This window comes from Hypanus sabinus, chromosome 3 (assembly GCF_030144855.1).
Source record: "Hypanus sabinus isolate sHypSab1 chromosome 3, sHypSab1.hap1, whole genome shotgun sequence".
Taxonomy (NCBI): Eukaryota; Metazoa; Chordata; class Chondrichthyes; order Myliobatiformes; family Dasyatidae; genus Hypanus; species Hypanus sabinus.
Genome location: NC_082708.1, coordinates 5,090,276 through 5,110,151, shown reverse-complemented (window position 1 = coordinate 5,110,151; position 19,876 = coordinate 5,090,276). Strand labels below are relative to the sequence as shown.

At 43.4% G+C, this 19,876-nt stretch overlaps 1 protein-coding gene across 1 annotated transcript in view; it reads left to right on the top strand.

Moving 5' to 3' along the window:
• The first annotated feature begins 127 nt into the window (after positions 1-127).
• xrra1 (X-ray radiation resistance associated 1) overlaps positions 128-19,876 on the top strand; it is a 51,427-nt gene continuing 31,678 nt past the window's right edge. The window contains exons 1-2 of the mRNA XM_059963247.1: positions 128-242; positions 17,867-17,962. Of these exons, the coding sequence (XP_059819230.1) occupies positions 17,869-17,962 (94 nt within the window). The 5' untranslated portion in view covers positions 128-242; positions 17,867-17,868. The remainder of the gene's footprint in view (positions 243-17,866; positions 17,963-19,876) is intronic.

Here is a 19,876-nt window from a genome sequence, read left to right as displayed (position 1 = left end):
GGTCGCACACTCGTCAGGAAGCCCGTCTGCAAAAGGAACAAAGAACGACATTTCCCAGCAAACTTTGCTCACAGGTCCAATCATAATAGTGGTCATTCCACGCTGAGCATTGCGGGGACTGTAGTCAATACATATATATTAAACCCCCACAATTCCATTCGGACGCTGGTTCGCCGCTTGGCACTGCGCGTCGCGGTTGCCACGGATACCGAGCCTGAGCGGCAGGCCGGTAGAAAGTGACGGTGAGAATTCTGATATAATCTATGATACAAACCGAGGAGAGTGAAGCGACGGTGAGGGAAAAGAGTGATCCGGTCATTTAGAGACTTTTGGCCTATCAGACAAAACAGGTAAAGAAGAGCAGAGTGGAAGGATATTCGGAATGTGTTGTTATCCCTTGATACACTGTGCGATGAATATCCTGTAACCTCACATGGGTGTGCAGAGAGTTGTGCACACATCGCGTCATATTATGGTAAACAGTCTCCCCTCCGGGGATTCTGTCTACACTTCTTGCTGCCTCGGTAAAGTACACAACATGGTCAAAGATCCTACCCGCCACGGATAATTTCTCTATTTCTCTCTCCTGTCGACCAGAAGATACAAAACCCTGAAAGCACCCATCACCAGGCTCAAGGAAAGTTTCAATCCCACTGTAATAAGACTAATGAACAGTTCCCTAGAGAGACAAAATAGAATCTTAACCTCACAATCTACCCCGTTATGGCTTTGCACCTTATTCTTTACTTGCACAGCACTTTTTCTGTAACTGGACCAATGTATTTGGAGGATGCACCTCTGCTTCATCTGCCAGAAGTGAAATTAGCTGGTGGCCAACCATTTTAATTCCTATCCCGCAATGACATTTTGGTCCATGGCCTCCTCTTGTGCCAAGTGCGGCCACTCTCGGGATGGGGAAGCAACGTCTCATATTGTGTTTGGGTAATCTCCAAAGTGGTGGCATAAACATTCATTTCTCCTTCTTTTCCCCCTTCCTTCTCTCTTCTATTCCCCAACTTTTCTCCTCACCTCCCTATCACTTCCCCCGGTGCCCCTCCCTCTGCCCTTTCTCCCATGGCACACTCTCCTATCAAATTCCTTCCTCTCTAGCCCTTTACCTTTTTAACCCTGGAGGAACTCAGCAGGTCGGGCAGCATCTGTTGAAACAAGCAGTCAATGTTTCAGGCCAAGACCTTTCGTCAGGACTATGCCTGACTATGACCCAGCTATGCCTCCCTCTTCGTGGATTATGTGGAACAGTCTATGCTCCAAATCTATACTGGTACTGCTCCCCAAATTTTCCTTCGCTACATTGACGACTACATTGGTACTGCTTCCTGCACCCATGCTGAGCTGGTCAATTTCATCAACTTTGCCTCTAACTTTCACCCGACCCTCAAATTCACTTGGACCATCTTGGACACCTCTCTCCCCTTTCTCGATCTCTCGGTCTCCATCTCTGGAGACAGACTGTCCACTGACATCTTCTATAAACTCACTGACTCTCATAACTACCTCGACTATACCTCTTCCTCAGGGGGTATGGAGAGAAAGCAGGTACAGGGTTCTGAGTTGGATGATCAGCCATGATCATACTGAATGGTGGCTTGAAGGGCCGAATGGCCTACTCCTGCACTTATTTTCTATGTTTCCCACCCTGCCAAATGTAAAAATGCTATTCCCTATTCCCAGTTCCTCCGTCTCCGCCTCATCTGCTCCCAGGATGAGGTTTTCCATTCCAGGACATCTCAAATGTCCTCTTTCTTTAAGAATCGTGGTTTCCCTTCTGCCATCATCAATGATGCCCTCACCCGCATCTCCTCCATTTCCTGCACTCCGGCCCTCACCCCATCCTCCCGTCACCACACCAGGAACCATGTTCCCCTTGTCCTCACTTACCACCCCACCAGCCTCCGGATCCAGCATATTATACACCGCAACTTCCGCCACCTTCAACAGGACCCCACCTCTAAGCACATCTTTCCCTCTCTACCCCTCTTTGCTTTTCGCAGGGATCGTTCCCTCCACGACTGCCTGGTCCACACGTCCCTCCCCACAGATCTCCCACCTGGCACTTATCCCTGCAAGCGTAAGTGCTACACCTGTCCCTACACCTCCTCTCTTACCACCATTCAGGGCCCCAAACAGTCCTTCCAGGTGAGGCAATACTTCACTTGTAAGTCTGTTGGGGTCATCTATTGCATCCACGACAGACAGGATCTCCCGGTTGCCACCCACTTCAACTCTGCTTCACATTCCCATTCAGATATGTCCATACATGGCCTCCTCTACTGCCACAATGAGGCCAAACTCAGGTTGGAGGAGCAACACCTCATATACTGTCCGAGTAGTCTCCAGTCCCTTGGTATGAACATCGGATTCTCCAACTTCTGGTAATTCCCTCCCTCTCCCTTCCCCCATCCTAGTTTCACTCTGCCTCCTCTTCTAACTGCCTATCACCTCTCTCATGATTCTGCCTTCTTCTACTACACATAGTGCTTTCCCTTTACATTCCTTCTTCACCTTTCCTGCCTATCCCCTCCCTGCTTCCCCTCCCCCACCCCTTGATCTTTCCTCTGATTGGTTTTTCACCTGGCACCTTCTTTATAGGGCCCCTGCCCCCTCCTTCTTCAGTCCCGATGAAGGATCTCGGCCCGAAACGTTGACTGCTCATTTCAACGGATGCTGCCTGACCTGCTGAGTTCCTCCAGCTTGTTTGTACATGTTGATTTGACTACAGCATCTGCAACGTACTTTGTGTTTACCTTTTTCGTCCACCTGGCTTCATCTATCACTTTCTAACTAGCCTCCTTCTCCCCCCTGCCTTTTATTCTGGCATCTTCTCACTTCCTTTCTTGTCCTGAAGATGGGTTTTGGCCCGAAGTATCGGCATGGCATGTAATGTGGTTAAGTGGAGGCCAATTCATTGATTATGTTTCAAAGTTCGAAGTACATTTATTATCGAAGTATGTATACTTTACACAAACTTTAGATACATCTCCTTTCAGGCAGCCACAAAACAAAGAAACCCCATAGAACCCATTGAAAAAGGAAGGCCGTTAACATCCAATGTACAAACAGTAGAAGTAGCCAATAGTATTCAGAACTGAAAAAGGATCCTGGTGTATATGATGAATGAACTCTTCTCAGGCTTCCAGCTGGTTGCAGGTGTTGATTATAGTAGGCCTCTGTTAGTCTCGATAGACCATGGATTTGCGCCTTGGAAAGTTTCCTTGCCTGGGCAAGGTTTTTTTTTTGTGGAGGACCAGCAGTTGCCCAAGCTGCAAGTCTTCCCTCTCCATGCCACCGATGTTGTCCAAGGGAAGAGCATTAGGACCTAAACAGCTTGGCACTGGTGTCGTCACGGAGCAATGTGTGGTTAAGTGCCTTGCGCAAGGACACAGGCAGCTTCAGCCAAGGCTCAAACTAGCAACCTTCAGATCACTAGATGAACGCCTTAACCACTTGGCCACGCACCAACACAGATGTTGATTATAACCGACGTTTCAATGACAAACACTGCTATCTTCACCAGGATTGATGCCTGGACATGTCTCGTCCAGTGGTATTTATACCCCTGCCATCTGTTCCTCCTGATTGGTTAGTCCTCATCCAATCAGGCTTCTGCTCTCCCACCTTGTTTACAATTGAATTCCAGTTCTTACTTAGAGTGAGACCTTTGCCTTTGTTAAAATTCTTTTCCTCTAGTTTTATCACAATGCCTTCCTTTACCAGGTGGCCCCAAAGGACACTGGCGCAGCACAGTAGTTTTGCAATGGCCACACCCTCACTTCAATGCAGAGACGAGTAAACCTTGTTCTTGTGCATATGACAAAAACTGGTCTTTGAGGTTTGAAGTACCAAAATACTTTGTGTCTTGAAAATGTGAAATAAAATTAGAAAATCCTGATGAGAAAGTTTGGAGACAGTGCGAAAGGGAGGATAGGCAGGTGATAGAGAAGGGACACCCTCAGTCCAGTGGTTTGAGATGTGTTTGTTTTAATGCGAGAAGTATCATGAGTAAAGTGGATCAGCACTTGGAGCTATGATGTTGTGGCCATTACAGAGACTTGGATGGCTCAGGGGCAGGAATGGCTCCTTCAAGTGCCAGACTTAGATGTTTCTGAAAGGATAGGGAGGGAGGCAAAAGAGGTGGGGGCATGGCATTGCTGATCAGAGATAGTATCACAGCTGCAGAAAGGGGGGAAGTCATGGAGGGGTTGTCTATGAAGTCTCTGTGGGTGGAAGTTAGGTGTGTTCAGGAAGGTTTCTTAACACAATATGTAGATAAGCTGACAAGAGTAGAGGCTGTACTTGATCTGGTATTGGGAAATGAACCTGGTCAGGTGTCAGGTCTCTCACTAGGAGAGCGTTTTGATAATAATCACAATTCTATCTCCTTTACTATAGCATTGGAGAGGGATAGGAACAAACAAGCTAGGAAAACGTTTCATTGGAATAAGGGGAACTATGAGGCTATCAGGCAGGAATTTGGAAGCATAAATTGGAAACAGATGTTCTTAGGGAAAGTTATGGAAGAAATGTGGCAATTGTTCAGGGGATATTTGTGTGGGGTTCTAAGTAGCTACATTTCAATGAGACAGGGAAAGGATGGTAAGGTACAAGATCCATGGTGCACAAAGGCTGTTGAAAATCTAGTCAAGAATAAAAGAAGAGCTTACGAAAGGTTCGAAAAACTGGATAATGATAGAGATCTAGAAGATTATAAGGCTAGCAGGAAGGAGCTTAAGAATGAAATTAGGAGAGCCAGAAGAGGCCATGGGAAGGTATTGGTGAGCAGGATTAAGGAGAACCCCAAGGCATTCTACAAGTATGTGAAGAACAAGAGGATAAGACATGAGCGAATAGGACCAATCAAGTATGACAATGGAAAAGTGTGTATGGAACCGGAGGAAATAGCCGAGGTACTTAATGAATACTTTGCTTCAGTATCCTCTATGGAAAAGGATCGTAGCAATTGTAGGGATGACTTGCAGTGGACTGAAAAACTTGAGAATGTAGATATTAAGAAAGAGGATCTGATGGAGCTTTTGGAAAGCATCTCGTTGGATAAGTCACTGGGACTGGACGGGATGTACCCCAGACTACTGTGGGAAGTGAGGGAGGAGATTGCTGAGCCTCTGGCAATGATTTTTGCATCATCAATAGGGATGGGAGAGGTTCCGGAGGAGTGGAGGGTTGTGGATGTTGTTCCCTTATTCAAGAAAGGGAGTAGGGATAGCCCAGAAAATTATAGACCAGTGAGTCTTACTTCAGTGGTTGGTAAATTGTTGGAGAAGATCCTGAGAGGCAGGATTTATGAACATTTGGAGAAGCATAATATGATTAGGAATAGTCAGCATGGCTTTGTCAAAGGCAGGTCATGCCTTATGAGCCTGACTGAATTTTTTGAGGATGTGACCAAGCACATTGATGAAGGTAGAGCTGTAGATGTAGTGCAGAGGTTGGCAACCTGCGGCTCCGGAGCCACATGCGGCTCTTTCATCTCTGTGATGCGGCTCCCCGTGGTTTGTTAGCTTTTGAAATGTAATTCGAAATTTGAAGATTATGGTGATCTTGTACAATCTAAAAACTTTGTGGAGACCCCATTTCCTGGCACATCCGAACCGGCTCACAATTAGCCACCGTTCCAGCTGAGGGAGATAGCCTACGGAGGTTTGTGAGTATGTGTCTTTTGGAGCATCCGCGCCCACGGGGACGGGTTGAGGGAGGCTTTAAAGCAAGGCTGTTTAGTTCGAATAAAGTTACCTTTGACTGCAGTGTCTTTATTTTAGCGCTGCGTGTAGCACACCGCTACAACGTGTTTTTTATCGCTATTAATATACATCACCACTGCCAATGCCTGACACCCGCCAGTGCGCGCTTTCTTTTAATTCTTCGATCCAAGGTAGGCTAACTGTGGAGTAACCTTCAACCCAACGTCTTTTTTTCGGAGTTCAAAATGTTTTTGTTGCATACAGAAATGTAATTTTGTTTTCTCTGCAGGAGTTCATCAATTTCATAAATGCAACACATTATAGTTTGTTTATACATAGCATAAAGGCAAAAAAACCCATTGTATGCAGTGTTTTTTCATTTTAAATGTCAAACGGGTTTTGTGGCTCCCAGTGTTTTCTTTTCTGTGGGAAATGGGTCCATATTGGCTCTTTCAGTGGTAAAAATTGCCGACCCCTGATGTAGTGTATATGGATTTTAGCAAAGCATTTGATAAGATACCCCATGCAAGGCTTATTGAGAAAGTAAGGAGTCATGGGATCCAAGGGGACATTGCTTTGTGGATCCAGACCTGGCTTGCCCACAGAAGGCAAAGAATGGTTGTAGACAGGTTATATTCTGCATGGAGTTCGGTGATGAGTGGTGTGCTTCAGGGATCTGTTCTGCAACCCCTACTCTTTGTGATTTTTGTAAATGACCTGGATGAGGAAGTGGAGGGATTGGTTAGTAAATTTGCTGATGACACAAAAGTTGGAGGTGTTGTGGATAGTGTGGAGGGCTGTCAGAGTGGGACATTGATAGGATGCAAAACTGGGCTGAGAATTGGCAGATGGTCAACCCCGATAAGTGTGAAGTGGTTCATTTTGGTAGGTCAAATATGATGGCAGAATATAGTATTAATGATAAAACTCTTGGCAGTGTGGACCATAAGATGTAGGGGCAGAATTAGGCCATTTGACCCATTGGTTCTCTTCCATTTTCCTTTTAGCCCCAATCTTCTGTTTTTCCCTGTATCCATTCATTTCTTGGCTAATCAAGAATCTATCAACCTCTGCCTTAAGTACGCCCAATGACTTGGCCTCCACAGTTATCTGTGGCAACAAATTCCACAGATTCACCACTCTCTGGCTAAAGAAATTCCTCCTTTCCGTTCTGAATGGACGTCCCTCTTTTCTGAGGCTATGACCTCTGGCCTTAGACTCTCCACCATAGGGACATCTCCTCCACATCCACTATATCAAGGCCTTTAAATATTTGGTAGATTTCAATGAGATTCCCCCTTCATTCTTTTGAATTCTAGTGAATGCAGGTCCAGAGCCATCAAACACGCCTCATATGATAAGCCTTTCAATTCTGGAATCATTTTTGTTAATCTCATTTGATCCTTCTCCAATGTCTGCATATAATTTCTTAGATAAGGAGCCCAAAACTGCTCACAATACTCCAAGAGAGGCCTCACCAGTGCTTTATAAAGCCTCAACATTACATCCTTGCTTTTATATTCTACTCCTTTTGAAATTCAAAGTCAAGTCGTCAAGTCACTTTTATTGTCATTTCGACCATAACTGCTGGTACAGTACATAGTAAAAATGAGACAAATTTTTTCAGGACCATGGTGTTACATGACACAATACAAAACCTAGATTGAAATACATAAAAAAAAAACCCAACAAGGCAAAGGCTACAGTAGACTACAGACCTACATTGGACTGCATAAAGTGCACAAAAACAGTGCAGGCATTATAATAAATAATAAACAGGACAGTAGGGCAAGGTGTCAGTCCAGGCTTTGGGTATTGAGGAGTCTGATGGCTTGGGGGAAGAAACTGTTACGTAGTCTGGTTGTGAGAGCCCGAATGCTTCGGAGCCTTTTCCCAGACGGCAGGAGGGAGAAGAGTTTGTATGAGGGGTGCATGGGGTCCTTCATAATGCTGTTTCCTTTGCGGAGGCAGCGTGTAGTGTAAATGTCCATGATGGTGGGAAGAGAGACCCTGATGATCTTCTCAGCTGACCTCACTATCTGCTGCAGGGTCTTGTGATCCAAGATAGTGCAATTTCTGAACCAGGCAGTGATGCAGCTGCTCAGGATGCTCTTAATGTAGAATGTGATGAGGATGGGGGGTGGGAGATGGACTTTCCTTAGCCTTCGCAAAAAGTAGAGATGCTGCGGGGCTTTCTTTGCTATGGAGCTGATGTTGAGGGACCAGGTGAGATTCTCCATCAGGTGAACACCAAGAAATTTGGTGCTCTTTACGATCTCTACTGAGGAGCCGTCGATGTTCAGCGGGGAGTGGTCGCTCCGTGCCCTCCTGAAGTCAACAACCATCTCTTTTGTTTTGTTCGCATTAAGAGACAGGTTGTTGGCTCTGCACCAGTCCGTTAGCCACTGCACCTCTTCTCTATAAGCTGACTCGTCGTTCTTGCTGATGAGACCCACCGCGGTCGTGTCATCGGTGAACCTGATGATGTGGTTCGAGCTGTGTGTTGCAGCACAGTCGTGGGTCAGCAGAGTGAACAGCAGTGGACTGAGCACGCAACCCTGGGGAGACCCTGTGCTCAGCGTGATGGTGTCGGAAATGCTGCTCCCGATCCAGACTGACTGAGGTCTCCCAGTCAGGAAGTCTAGGATCCAGTTGCAGAGGGAGGTGTTCAGGCCCAGTAGGCTCAGCTTTCCAATCAGTTTCTGAGGGATGATTGTGTTGAATGCTGAACTGAAGTCTATGAACAGCATCCAAACGTATGTGTCATTTTTTGTCCAGGTGGGTTAGGGCCAGGTGGAGGGTGGTGGCAATGGTGTCATCTGTTGAGCGGTTGGGACGGTACGCAACCTGCAGGGGGTCATGAGGGGAGCATGATAACATTGCATTTGCCTTCTTCACCACTGACTCAACCTGCAAATTAACCTTCAGTGAATTCTGCAGGAGGAATCCCAAGTCCCTTTACACCTCAGATAGTAGAATTTCCACACCATTTAAACAAATAGTCTATACTTTTATTTCTTCTACCAAAAAGTGCATGACCATACACTTCTCGATACTGTATTCCATCTGACACTACTTTGCCCATTCTCCGAACTTGTCCAAGTCCTTTTGTAAACTCCCTGCTTCCTCTACACTACCTGTCCCTCCACCTATCTTTGTATCCTCTGCAAACTTGGCCACAAAGCCAGCAATTGGAGAGGCTGTATCCCTTCTAAGGAATCAGTTTTCAGTTCACCGTGCATTGTGAATTGCCAATTACTTTGCTTAATGTGGCACAGGAGAAACTACAGATGCTGGAAACTTGAAGCAAAACAGGAAATACTGGAGGAACTCTGTGGGACAGGCAGCGTCTATGGAGGGAACTGAACAATCCATGCTTTGGGTACATTGGAAGGGACTGTACACGAAACGAGGACTGTCCATTTCCCCCTATAGATTGCGCCTGACCTGCTGAGTTTCTCCAGTTTATTCTTCTGGTTAAGACATTCATATTAAGGATTAGCTTTACTTGTCACATGTAAAATATCAAAACATAAGGTAAAGTGTGTTGTTTGTATCGTCAAATCTGCAAGGATTATACTGAGCATGCCAGAAGTGTCACCATGCTTCTGACACCAGCATAACATGCCCACAACTTACTAAGCCTAACCTTACTTCTAGGAATTTTTGGAGCAAACAGGAGCACCCGGAGGAAACCCATGCATCGACAGGGAGAACGTACAAACTTCTTACAGAAAGCGCCAGGAATTCCACCCAAATTGTTGGTGCTATACGCTAACCCTATTGCTACCATTCTACTACGCTACTATATTTTCAGATTCAGATTCAGTTTTATTGTCATTTAGAAACCACAAATGCAATGCAGTTAAAAAATGAGACAACGTTCCTCCAGAATGATATCACAAAAACATATGACAAAACAGACTACACCAGAAAATCCACATAACGTTTGGCAATCCCCAATCTAGAGTCCAGAGAGGCTGCTGTAAAGATTTTAAAAATCTGTAAATGTTGAGAGTCTGAAATAACGTTAGAAAATGATGGAAACACTCAACATGTCAGGCAGCATTTATGGAATGAGAAAGTGAGCTAATGTTTGAGGTCAAAGACCTATTGTCAAGAGGCTATTCAAGATGGCTGAATGACTAATAATTTAATGGCAGAAAGGGATTGTCTGGTGATGGGAATTGATGTTCTTTGCAGTATAGACCATTTGTCAAGAAGATTGTTGTCTATCTGGTGCCTCTTCTCAGACAGAGAAAGGGTTCAGAATCAGTTTAATATCACTGGCATATGTCATGAAGTTTGCAGTTCTGTGGCAGTAGTGCAATGCAATACATAATAAATAAGCTATAAATTTCAATAACAAACATAGTTTTAAAAATTAAATTGAACAAGTAGTGCAGAAAGAGAAGAAAAAAAGTAGTGAGGTAGTGTTCATGGGTTCATTGTCCATTCAGAAATCTGATGGTGGAGGGGGAGAAGCTGTCCCTGAATTGTTGGGTGTGTCTTCAGGCTCCTGTACCACCTCCTTGATGGTTGCAATGAGAAGAGGGCATGTCCTGGGGAATGGCTTCCTTAATGATGGATACCGCCTTTTTGAGACTTTATACCTTTTGAAGGTGTCCTTGGTGCTGGGGAGGCTAGTGCCCATGATGGGGCTGGCTGAGTTAACAGCTTTCTGCAGCTTTAACAAAGCTGTGCAGTCACCCCTCCGTACCTGGTGGTAATGGTACTAATTATGGTAAATGTGCATAGGTACCAACAACAAAAGCGGGGCTAATGCATGGACAAGGGAAACACAAGAGCAGCTACAGGACTGCTTTGAATCGGTGGACTGGACTGTATTCAGGGATTCATCTTCGAATCTGGATGAGTATGTTGCAGTTGTTACCGACTTCATTAAAACCTGTGTGGATGAGTGTGTACACACAAAGACTTACTGTACATCCCCAAACTAAAAGCCGTGGATGAACCAGGAAGTATGTCGTCTGCTGAAGGCTAGATCTATGGCATTCAAGTCTGGCAACCCAGGCCTGTACTAGAAAACCAGGTATGATTAGTGGAGGGCTATTTCAAGGGCGAAGGGACTTATCATTTCTTTGCTAGATTATATATTGCATTGAACTGCTGCTGCTAAGTTAACAAATTTCACATCACATGCAGGTGATAATAAACCTGATTCTGATAATATTGAAGTTCTTCCATACTCATTTTGTGTAGCTAGTCACCGAGTTAGGAAACGGAATTTTCTTAATAGTGACACTGTAGCATAGCAGTTAGCATAACACAGCACTAGTTATCTGGGTTTGATTATGCTGCTGACTGTAAGGAGTTTGTACGTTCTCCCTGTGATCTGCATGGTTTTCCTCCGGGTGCTCTGGCTCCCTCCTACATTCCAAAGAGTTGGTGGGTAAATTTCATTATTTAAAAATGTTATTTATTTTATTTGGAGATGCAGCACAGAGTAGGCTCTTCCAGCCCTTTGAGCTGCATCTCTCAGCAGTGCTGACAACTCTGATTTAACCCTAGCCTAATTGCTGGACAATGTACAATGATCAATTAACCTAGTCAGTAGGTCTAAGGACTGTGGGAGGAAATTGGACGACCCAGTGAAATCCACGTACAAATTCCATACAGAGGAAGCTGGGATTGAACTCTGAACTCCAACATACCAAGCTGTAATAGTGTTGCACCAACGACGATGCTTTGGAGGCACCCCTAATCTGTCCATATAGAAGACAAAATTATCTTGTTTTGATGAACAAGGGAGCAGGCTACTGTTGTGTATTTAATATTTCAGTAATACTGTAAATATGTTGTTTCATTATGCATTCTTTGTTTAAATAATTCATTATGGGTTATATCTTAATATATGCAAATGGCATATGTCATTATGCCACCATGTCATACATGCACACCTTGCTAAAGTAAAAAACAAAACTAAGACGTGCATCTCCCAGCTCTGTGTTTTTCCTTAAATTAGTTTTATGTTTTGGAGTTACAAAACATAAGATCATAAGATATAGAAGAAAAATTAGGCCATTTGGCCCATCAAGTGTGCTCTGCCATTTCATCATGACTAATCGATTTTCTCTCTCGTCCCCATTCTCCTGCCTTCTCCCTGTCTCCCTTCGTTCCCTGACTAATCCAAAATCTATCAATTTCTGCCTTAAATATACCCAATAACGGCCTCCACAGCTGCCTGTGACCACAAATTCCATAGATTCACCACTCTCTAGCTAAGGAATTTCCTCCTTATCTCTGTGCTAAAAGGACACCTCTCTATTCTGATGCTGTGTCCTCTGGTCTTAGACAATCGCGTTATAGAAAGCATCTTCTCCATTTGCACTCTATCTAGGTCTTTGAATATTTGATAGGTTTTATTGAGGTCACCCCTCATTTTTCTAGTGAGTAGTGGCCCAGAGCCATCAAACTCTCTTCATATGATAAGTCTTTCAATCCTGGAATCAATTTTGTGAACCTCCTTTGAACCCTCTCATAAGAACATAAGAAATAGGAGCAGGAGTAGGCCAGCTGGCCCATCGAGCCTGCTCCGCCATTCAATAAGATCATGGTTGATCTGTCCTTGAACTCAGCTCCATCTACCTGCCTTTTCCCCATAACCCTTAATTCCCTTACTTATGTATCTTAAATATATTTAGTGAGGAAGCTTCAACTGCTTCCCTGGGCAGAGAATTCCACAGATTCACCACTCTCTGGGGAAAACAGTTTCTCCTCATCTCTGTCCTAAATCTTCTCCCCTGAATCATGAGGCAATGCCCCCTAGTTCTAGTCTCACCTACTAATGGAAACAACTTTCCTACTTTTATCTTATCTATCCCTTTCAAAATTTTGTATGATTCTATAAGATCCCCTCTCATTCTTTTGAACTCCAGAGTATATCCTTCCTCAAGTATGGAGACCAAAACTGCACACAGTACTCCATGTGTGTCCTCACGTACCCTGTATAGTTGCAGCATGACCTCCCTGCTCTTGAATTCAATCCCTCTAGAAATGAAGGTCAACATTCTGTTTGCCTTCTTAATAACCTGTTGTACCTACAAGTCAACTTTTTGCGATTCATGCACAAGCACTCCCAAGTTCCTCTGCACAACAGCATGCTGTAATCTTTCACCATTTAAATAATAATCTGCTCTTCTATTATTCCTTCCATAGTGGATGATCTTGCATTTACCAACGTTGTATTCCATTTGCCAGACCTTGGCCCACTCACTTAACCTATCTATATCCCTCTGCAGACTCTCCACATCCTCTGTACAATTCTCTCTAATGTCAGCACATCCTTCCTAATATAAGGGGCCAAAAACTGCTCCAAGTGAGGCTTCACCAGTGCTTTATAAAGTCTCAACATTACATTTTTGCTTTTATATTCTAGTCCTCTTGAAACGAATGCTAACGTTGTACTTGCTTTCCTCACCACAGACTGAACCTGCAAACTCCCAAGTCCCTCAGATTTTTAAATTTTCTCCCTGTTAGAAAATAGTCTACCCTTTTATCTTTTCGATCAAAGTGCATGTCCATACACTTCCAAATACTGTATTCCATCTGCCACTTTGCCCAATCTTCTAATCTGTCTAAGTCCTTCTGTTGCCTCCTATTTCTTCAAACCTGGACACAAATCTATTAATTCTGTTGTCCAAGTCATTGGCATATAACATAAAAAGAAGCAGCCCCAACTCAGACCCTGTGGAACACCAACCAGAAAAGGCTCCTTTTATTACCATTCTTTGCCTCCTGCCAATCAACCAAAGCTGTATCCATTCTAATATCTTTCCTGTAATACCATGGGCTCTTAACTTATTAAGCAGCCTGTTATGTGGCACCTTGTCAAAGGCCTTCTAAAAATCCAAGTATGCAACATTCACTGATTGTCTGTCCTGCTTTTTATTTCTTCAAAGGAGTCCAACAGATCTGTCAGGTAAGAATTTTCCTTAAGGAAACCATGCAGACTACAGCATATTTTATCATGACAGCTACCCAGAATGATTACTTTCTTTTCCTCCAATGGATACTCACCATTTTGTAGAGAAGAACATAAATCCTTTTGCCCGATTCAGCAACTGTACCCAGTACTGTTTCGATCATATCCTTCTTCCTATAGACGGGGTTCTGCCTTTCAGATCTTCTGCAGTGAGACAGTGTGCTGAGATGTTTCATAATGTCTTTCTCCCCATGTCTGCCACAACTCAGATAGATTTCACAAACCGTGCAGTAAAAGTTCTGAAGACACTCCGGAACTGGTTGAATACAGGGGTATTTAATGGCCCATTCATTTTCAAATTTGAGCAACAACTTCTTTCCTTTACGCCTCATCTTCTCTTAACACTTCTCAGTAGAATGTCCAAATGCACTTGAGGAGGGCAGAATCCCAAATATCAGACATGTGGGAATCTCACATGTGGGAAGCACAGCTAGGCTTCTAAATCTTGAAATTGTTAAGTTGTTGTGCTGACTGTAATAATAAAGGGAAAAATGTATTGGTATCCTTAGTAGTCTCTATGGGTCTCCCTCAGTAACACAGACATCACAATAACGTACTGTGACAGAGCAGGTGTAAATCTTACCTTGTGGTGGTTACTTTTCTCCATCAGCTTAATTTTATGTGACCCTGTCACTTTTTCAAACAATATTCTGTTTTCTTTCCTTTCTTGTATAGCAAGGATAGCTTTGTTATGTATGTACCACCAGTTTGTGTGTCCACCATTAATTGATTGACCGTGAACAAATAGATTAGTGGAGTAAGCTGCATGGTGTAAGAAAGCTTTTGGCACATCAGCCTCATAAACTGAGGTATTAAGTGCAGGAGTTGGAATGTTATCTTGAGGTTGTATAAGACATTGGTGAGGTCTAATTGTGTGCAGTTCTGGTCACCTAAGATATCAATGAGATTAAAAGAGTATTTCTGGAGCGTGAAAAAATGAGAGAAGATTTGATAGAGGGGTTTTGAGGGGTATAGATAGGGTTAAAGCAAGCAGGCTTTTTTCACTAAGGTTGGGTAAGACTAGAACTAGAGGTCATGGTTAAGGGGGAAAGGTGAAATAATTAAGGGGAGCATAAGGGTGGTCAGAGCATGGAAGGAGATGAGAGCAGAAGTGGTGGATGTGCATTCAAGTTCAATATTCAAGAGAAATTTGAATAGGTACGTAGATGGAAGGTGTCACGTACCCCGTGATGGGTTAAAGAACCAGCAGAAATGGAGAACACTTTGGAGTCTGGTATTGCTGTAAACTAATAGAGTTTATTAGTAACTACGCAATACAGTACTATAAATGCCGATTTATCAATCAGGTTAGCAATTACACACACACACACACACACACACACACACACACACACACACACACACACACACACACACACACACACACACACACACACACACACACACACACACACACACACACACACACACACACACACACCCCTCTTTCAAACCCAGAGGTGAATGGATACAGTTTTACGATGATGAGGAGAGTTCAGTTCAGTTCGAGGTATTTAGTTGAGTAATGCTGGAGAGAGAGAGAGGTGAGAGGTGAGCTGATGCCATCGATCTTCCTATTGTCTTCCGAAATCCTGTTGCAGTCACCGACTAGGACCATAACACGTGCGACCTTTCTTCAGTGATGGAATTATCACCTAGGCAAGGGTGAACACACAAATAATTCCCCACCAGTCACACCTTTTCTACACTGTGAGAGCCACTGATCGATTTCCCCCACCTTCCTGTGTGTGCAACAAAGCTCGTTCAGCATCCGAAACCGTGTGTCTGTCTGTGTAACAGTGGACCTGGTTTTTATCCCCACATGTTGGACACCAGCTGTCCATCAACCTGCTCTGCCCTCCTCTCTCTGTAAGAACTTTACAAGCAGGCAAGTGTCCTTGTGGAAAGGTAAACAAACTTGTAGAGAAACCATCACATCAATCTTTTGAGCAGTTTCTGTCTCTCTCTCTCTCTCTCTCTCTCTCTCTCTCACTGCTTTGGCCAACTCCCTCTCTCTCTTTGTAACAGCTCAAACAGTGTCCAAAAGTCAGTCTCATTTTCCCGACATCTTAAAGTGATTGTCCACAGAAAATATGAATCCTAGGGGTACATAACAAAGGGGTATGGAGGGCTATGGTACAGGTGTGGGTCAATGGGACTAGGTAGAAAAATAGTTTTGCATGAACTGGATTTCTCAAAGGGCCTATTTCTTTGATATGACTCTATGTGCTATAGAGAGACAGGTTAAGACATGAGTTCAGATAGATTGAATGGGTCTAAGCAAAACTATAAAGCTCAAGAATCAGCTCAAATCTGATGGTCTCAATGTACAATGCTTTGTATAATGAGATCATGAAAAATTTCTAAACTATAGTAGTTATAAATATTCACGATAGTATGGAAATGGTTTCCTCTCTGTATCAATATGATCCAGGTGCAGGTCGGTGGGATTACAATAACAGTTGAGCTTGGAATAGATGGGCTGAAAAGCCTGTTTCTGTGTCACAGTGCTCTATGGTTGAATGCAGCTGCTTCTTTGTTTTTTCCCTATCAGGATTACCACATACAACTCATTCCACAACCTATCAGTTTTTGAACTGATTCTACAACCTATGGCTCAATTTCAAGAACTCTAACTCAATTTCTAAGTATTATTATTTATGTATTTATTTGCCCAGTTGGTCATCTTTTGCTCATTGGTTGTTAGGCATAGGGCTGTGAAAAGGCAGTTGATATGCAGATAATAGGGCAAAACTGCAGTCAGTGTAAGTTAAGTGTAAGAGGGGGACAAAATAAAAAAAAAAGGTGATGAATACAGAACTGAAGATGTTATATTTGAATGCATGCAGCTGAAAGAAGATAGCTGGGAACTTAACATCCAAGGATACACCATGTTTCAAAAGCACAAGCAGGTAGACAGAGGGGTTTGGGTGGCTCTGTTGGCTTAAAAAAAAGAGGTGACGTAGGATTGGAAGGCTTTAGAATCCTTGTGAGTAGAATTAATAAACTACAAGGGAGTTGATGGGAATTTTATACAGGCCCCCAAAGAGTAGGCAGGATGTGGGCTACAAATTACAACAGGAGATAAAGAAGTGCAATGTTGCAACAGTCATGAGGGATTTCAATACATAGGTAGATGGGGAAAATCAGGTTGGCTCTGGATCCCAAGAGAGGGGACTTGTAGAATGCTTATAAGATTGCATTTTAGGGCAGCTCATAGTTGAACCCACCCGGGTAAAGACAATTCTGGATTGGGTGTTGGTGACCCAGATTTGATTAGGGAGCTTAAGGTAAAGGAACCATTAGGAGTCAGTGATCATAATATGATAGAATTCACCTTGTAGTTTGAGAAGCACAGGCTAAAATTGCATGGATCAGTATTATAGTGGAGTAAAGGGAGTTACAGAGGCATGAGAGAGCAGATGGCCAAAGTTGATTAGAAGGGGACACTAGCAGGGATAATGGTAGGATGGCAATGGCTGGTGTTTCTGGGGGAAATTTGGAAGGTGCAGGAAAAGATGCATGCCAAAGATGAAGAAGTATTCTAAAAGGAGGATGAGGGAACAGTGGCTTAGAGGGGAAGTCAAACAACACATAAAAACAAAAGAGAGGACAGAATCAGATTTAATATCACTGGAATAATGTATGCTGTGAAATTATTTTGCGCCGCTGTACATTGAAATATATAGTAATAAAACTATAAATGATAGTAAGTATATACTAATAAAATTAAATAAATAGTGGAAAAAAAGAGGAAAAGTACTGAGGAAGTTTTCATGGGTTCCTTGCCATTCAGAAATCTGATGGCAGAGAGGAAGAAGATCTTTAGATACATTCAGTCCCATCAGCCTGGAAGACCTGTCCTGGTGTTGGAGGCCTATCAGTAGGTGTGGGTGGGAGGGGGGAAAGGGGCTTGTTTTGCTGTTGTTCTTTTTTGTTGCTGATGTTGTTGCGTTAATGCTTGTGTTGTTCTGCCGAACACGGTGGGCATGCTATGTTGGCTCCGGAATGTGTGGTGACACTTGCAGATTGCCCCCAGCCCATCTTAGATTGTGTTGGTTGTTAGTGCAAGCAATGCATTCCACTGTATGCTTTGATGTACATGTAATAAATACATTCATCTGGTTCTGATTTTGTTTTTCAGCAATGACTTTCGAGAGCCAGTACAAACTTGATGATGGCACCAGTGTTGTCGTGGACTGCTTTCCAGTCAGAAAGATCTTTAAGAGAGGATACCAAAGTAAGCTCCTGCTTTTTAAAATATCCATCCATGGCCACTGTAGCATTTTACAAATATCTTTGAGCTTTTCATTCCCTGATTCCATCCCTGCCCCTTTCAGCAGACATATACACACACCCAAACATGAGTGATTTACACTTCAACATCACGATTCACCATCTTGTGGGCACTATTTCAACTCACCATACTTGTTAACAATGTACATAATTCCTCTAGAGCTATAGTCAGGAATCAGGAGTGGATCAATATTTTAAGCCAGTATGTTCTATCTTAGGTGAAGAGAACAAAACTCTATTCAGCACTCAGCTTGACTTCTCTGGAGTGGGGAAGACCGAGGTTTATAAGACCATGAAAGGCTTAGATAGAGACTATTTTTTCCCAGTGTTTGAACTGTCTAATACCAGAGGGCATGCATTTAAAGTAAGAGAGGGCAATTTCAAAGGAAATATGAGGGGCAAGTTTTTTTACACAGAGAGTGATGGGTGTTTGGAATGTGCTGTGGCAGAAACATTAAAGACTTTTAAGAAATGTTTACATAGGCAACAACCTGGCACTCAACATCAGTAAGACGAAAGAGCTGATTGTGGACTTCAGGAAGGGTAAGGCGAAGGAACACATACCAATCCTCATAGAGGGATCAGAAGTGGAGAGAGTGAGCAGTTTCAAATTCCTGGGTGTCAAGATCTCTGAGGATCTAACCTGGTCCCAACACATTGATGTAGTCATAAAGAAGGTGAGACAGCGGCTATATAGTACTTCATTAGGAGTTTGAAGAGACTTGGTATGTAACAAATACACTCAAAAACTTCTGTAGTTGTACTGTGGAGAGCATTCTGACAGGCTGCATCACTGTCTGGTATGGAGGGGCTACTGCACAGGACAGAAAGAAGCTGCAGAGGGTTGTAAACCTAGTCAGCTCCATGTTGGGCACTACCCTACGAAGTACCCAGGACACCTTTAGTGAGCGGTGTCTCAGAAAGGCAGCGTCCATTATTAAAAACCTCCAGCACCCAGGGCATGCCCTTTTCTCACTGTTACCATCAGGTAGGAGGTACAGAAGCCTGAAGACACACACTCAGTGATTCAGGAACAGCTTCTTCCCCTCTGCCATCTGATTCCTGAATGGACATTGAAACTTTGGACACCACCTCACTTTTTTAATATACAGTATTTCTGTTTCTGCACATTTTTAAATAATCTATTCGATATACATAATTGATTTACTTGTTTATTTATTATTATGTTTTATTTATTGTTATTTTGTTTCTCTCTTTGCTAGATTATGTATTGCATTGAACTGCTGCTACTAAGTTAACAAATTTCACGTCCCATGCCGGTGATAATAAACCTGATTCTGATTCTGAAGGTGAGGAAATTGGAAGGACCTGGTCATTGTGTAGGCAGAAGGGATTAGTTTAGTTGGCGATTTGACTACTGATGTAATTGGTTTGTCACAACATTGTAGTCCAATTGGCCTGTTCCTGTGCTGTACTGTTCCATATTCACTTCAGATGTGGTGTCACAAAAGTGCTGGTGTAACTACAGCCAGGCTTTCTTACTATATCCGACAAAGTGTGAAGTGATTCACTTTGGAAGGTGGAAATTGAAGGCAGAATACAGGGTTAATGACAGGATCCTGAGCAGTGGAGGAACAGAGGGATCTTGGTGTCCACATCCATAGATCACGTCAAAGTTACAGAGCAAGTTGATAGGGGGTAAAGAAGGTGCCTGGTGCGCTGGCCTTCATTATTTGGGGGGGGGGGGGGGTTGACTGAGTTCAAGAGCTGAGAGGTAATGTTGCAACTCTATAAAACTCTGGTTAGACCACACTTGGAAAATTGTGTTCTGTTCTGGTCACCTCATTATAGCGAGTCTTCAGGTAGGGTGTAGAATCAGGTTTATTATCACCAGCAT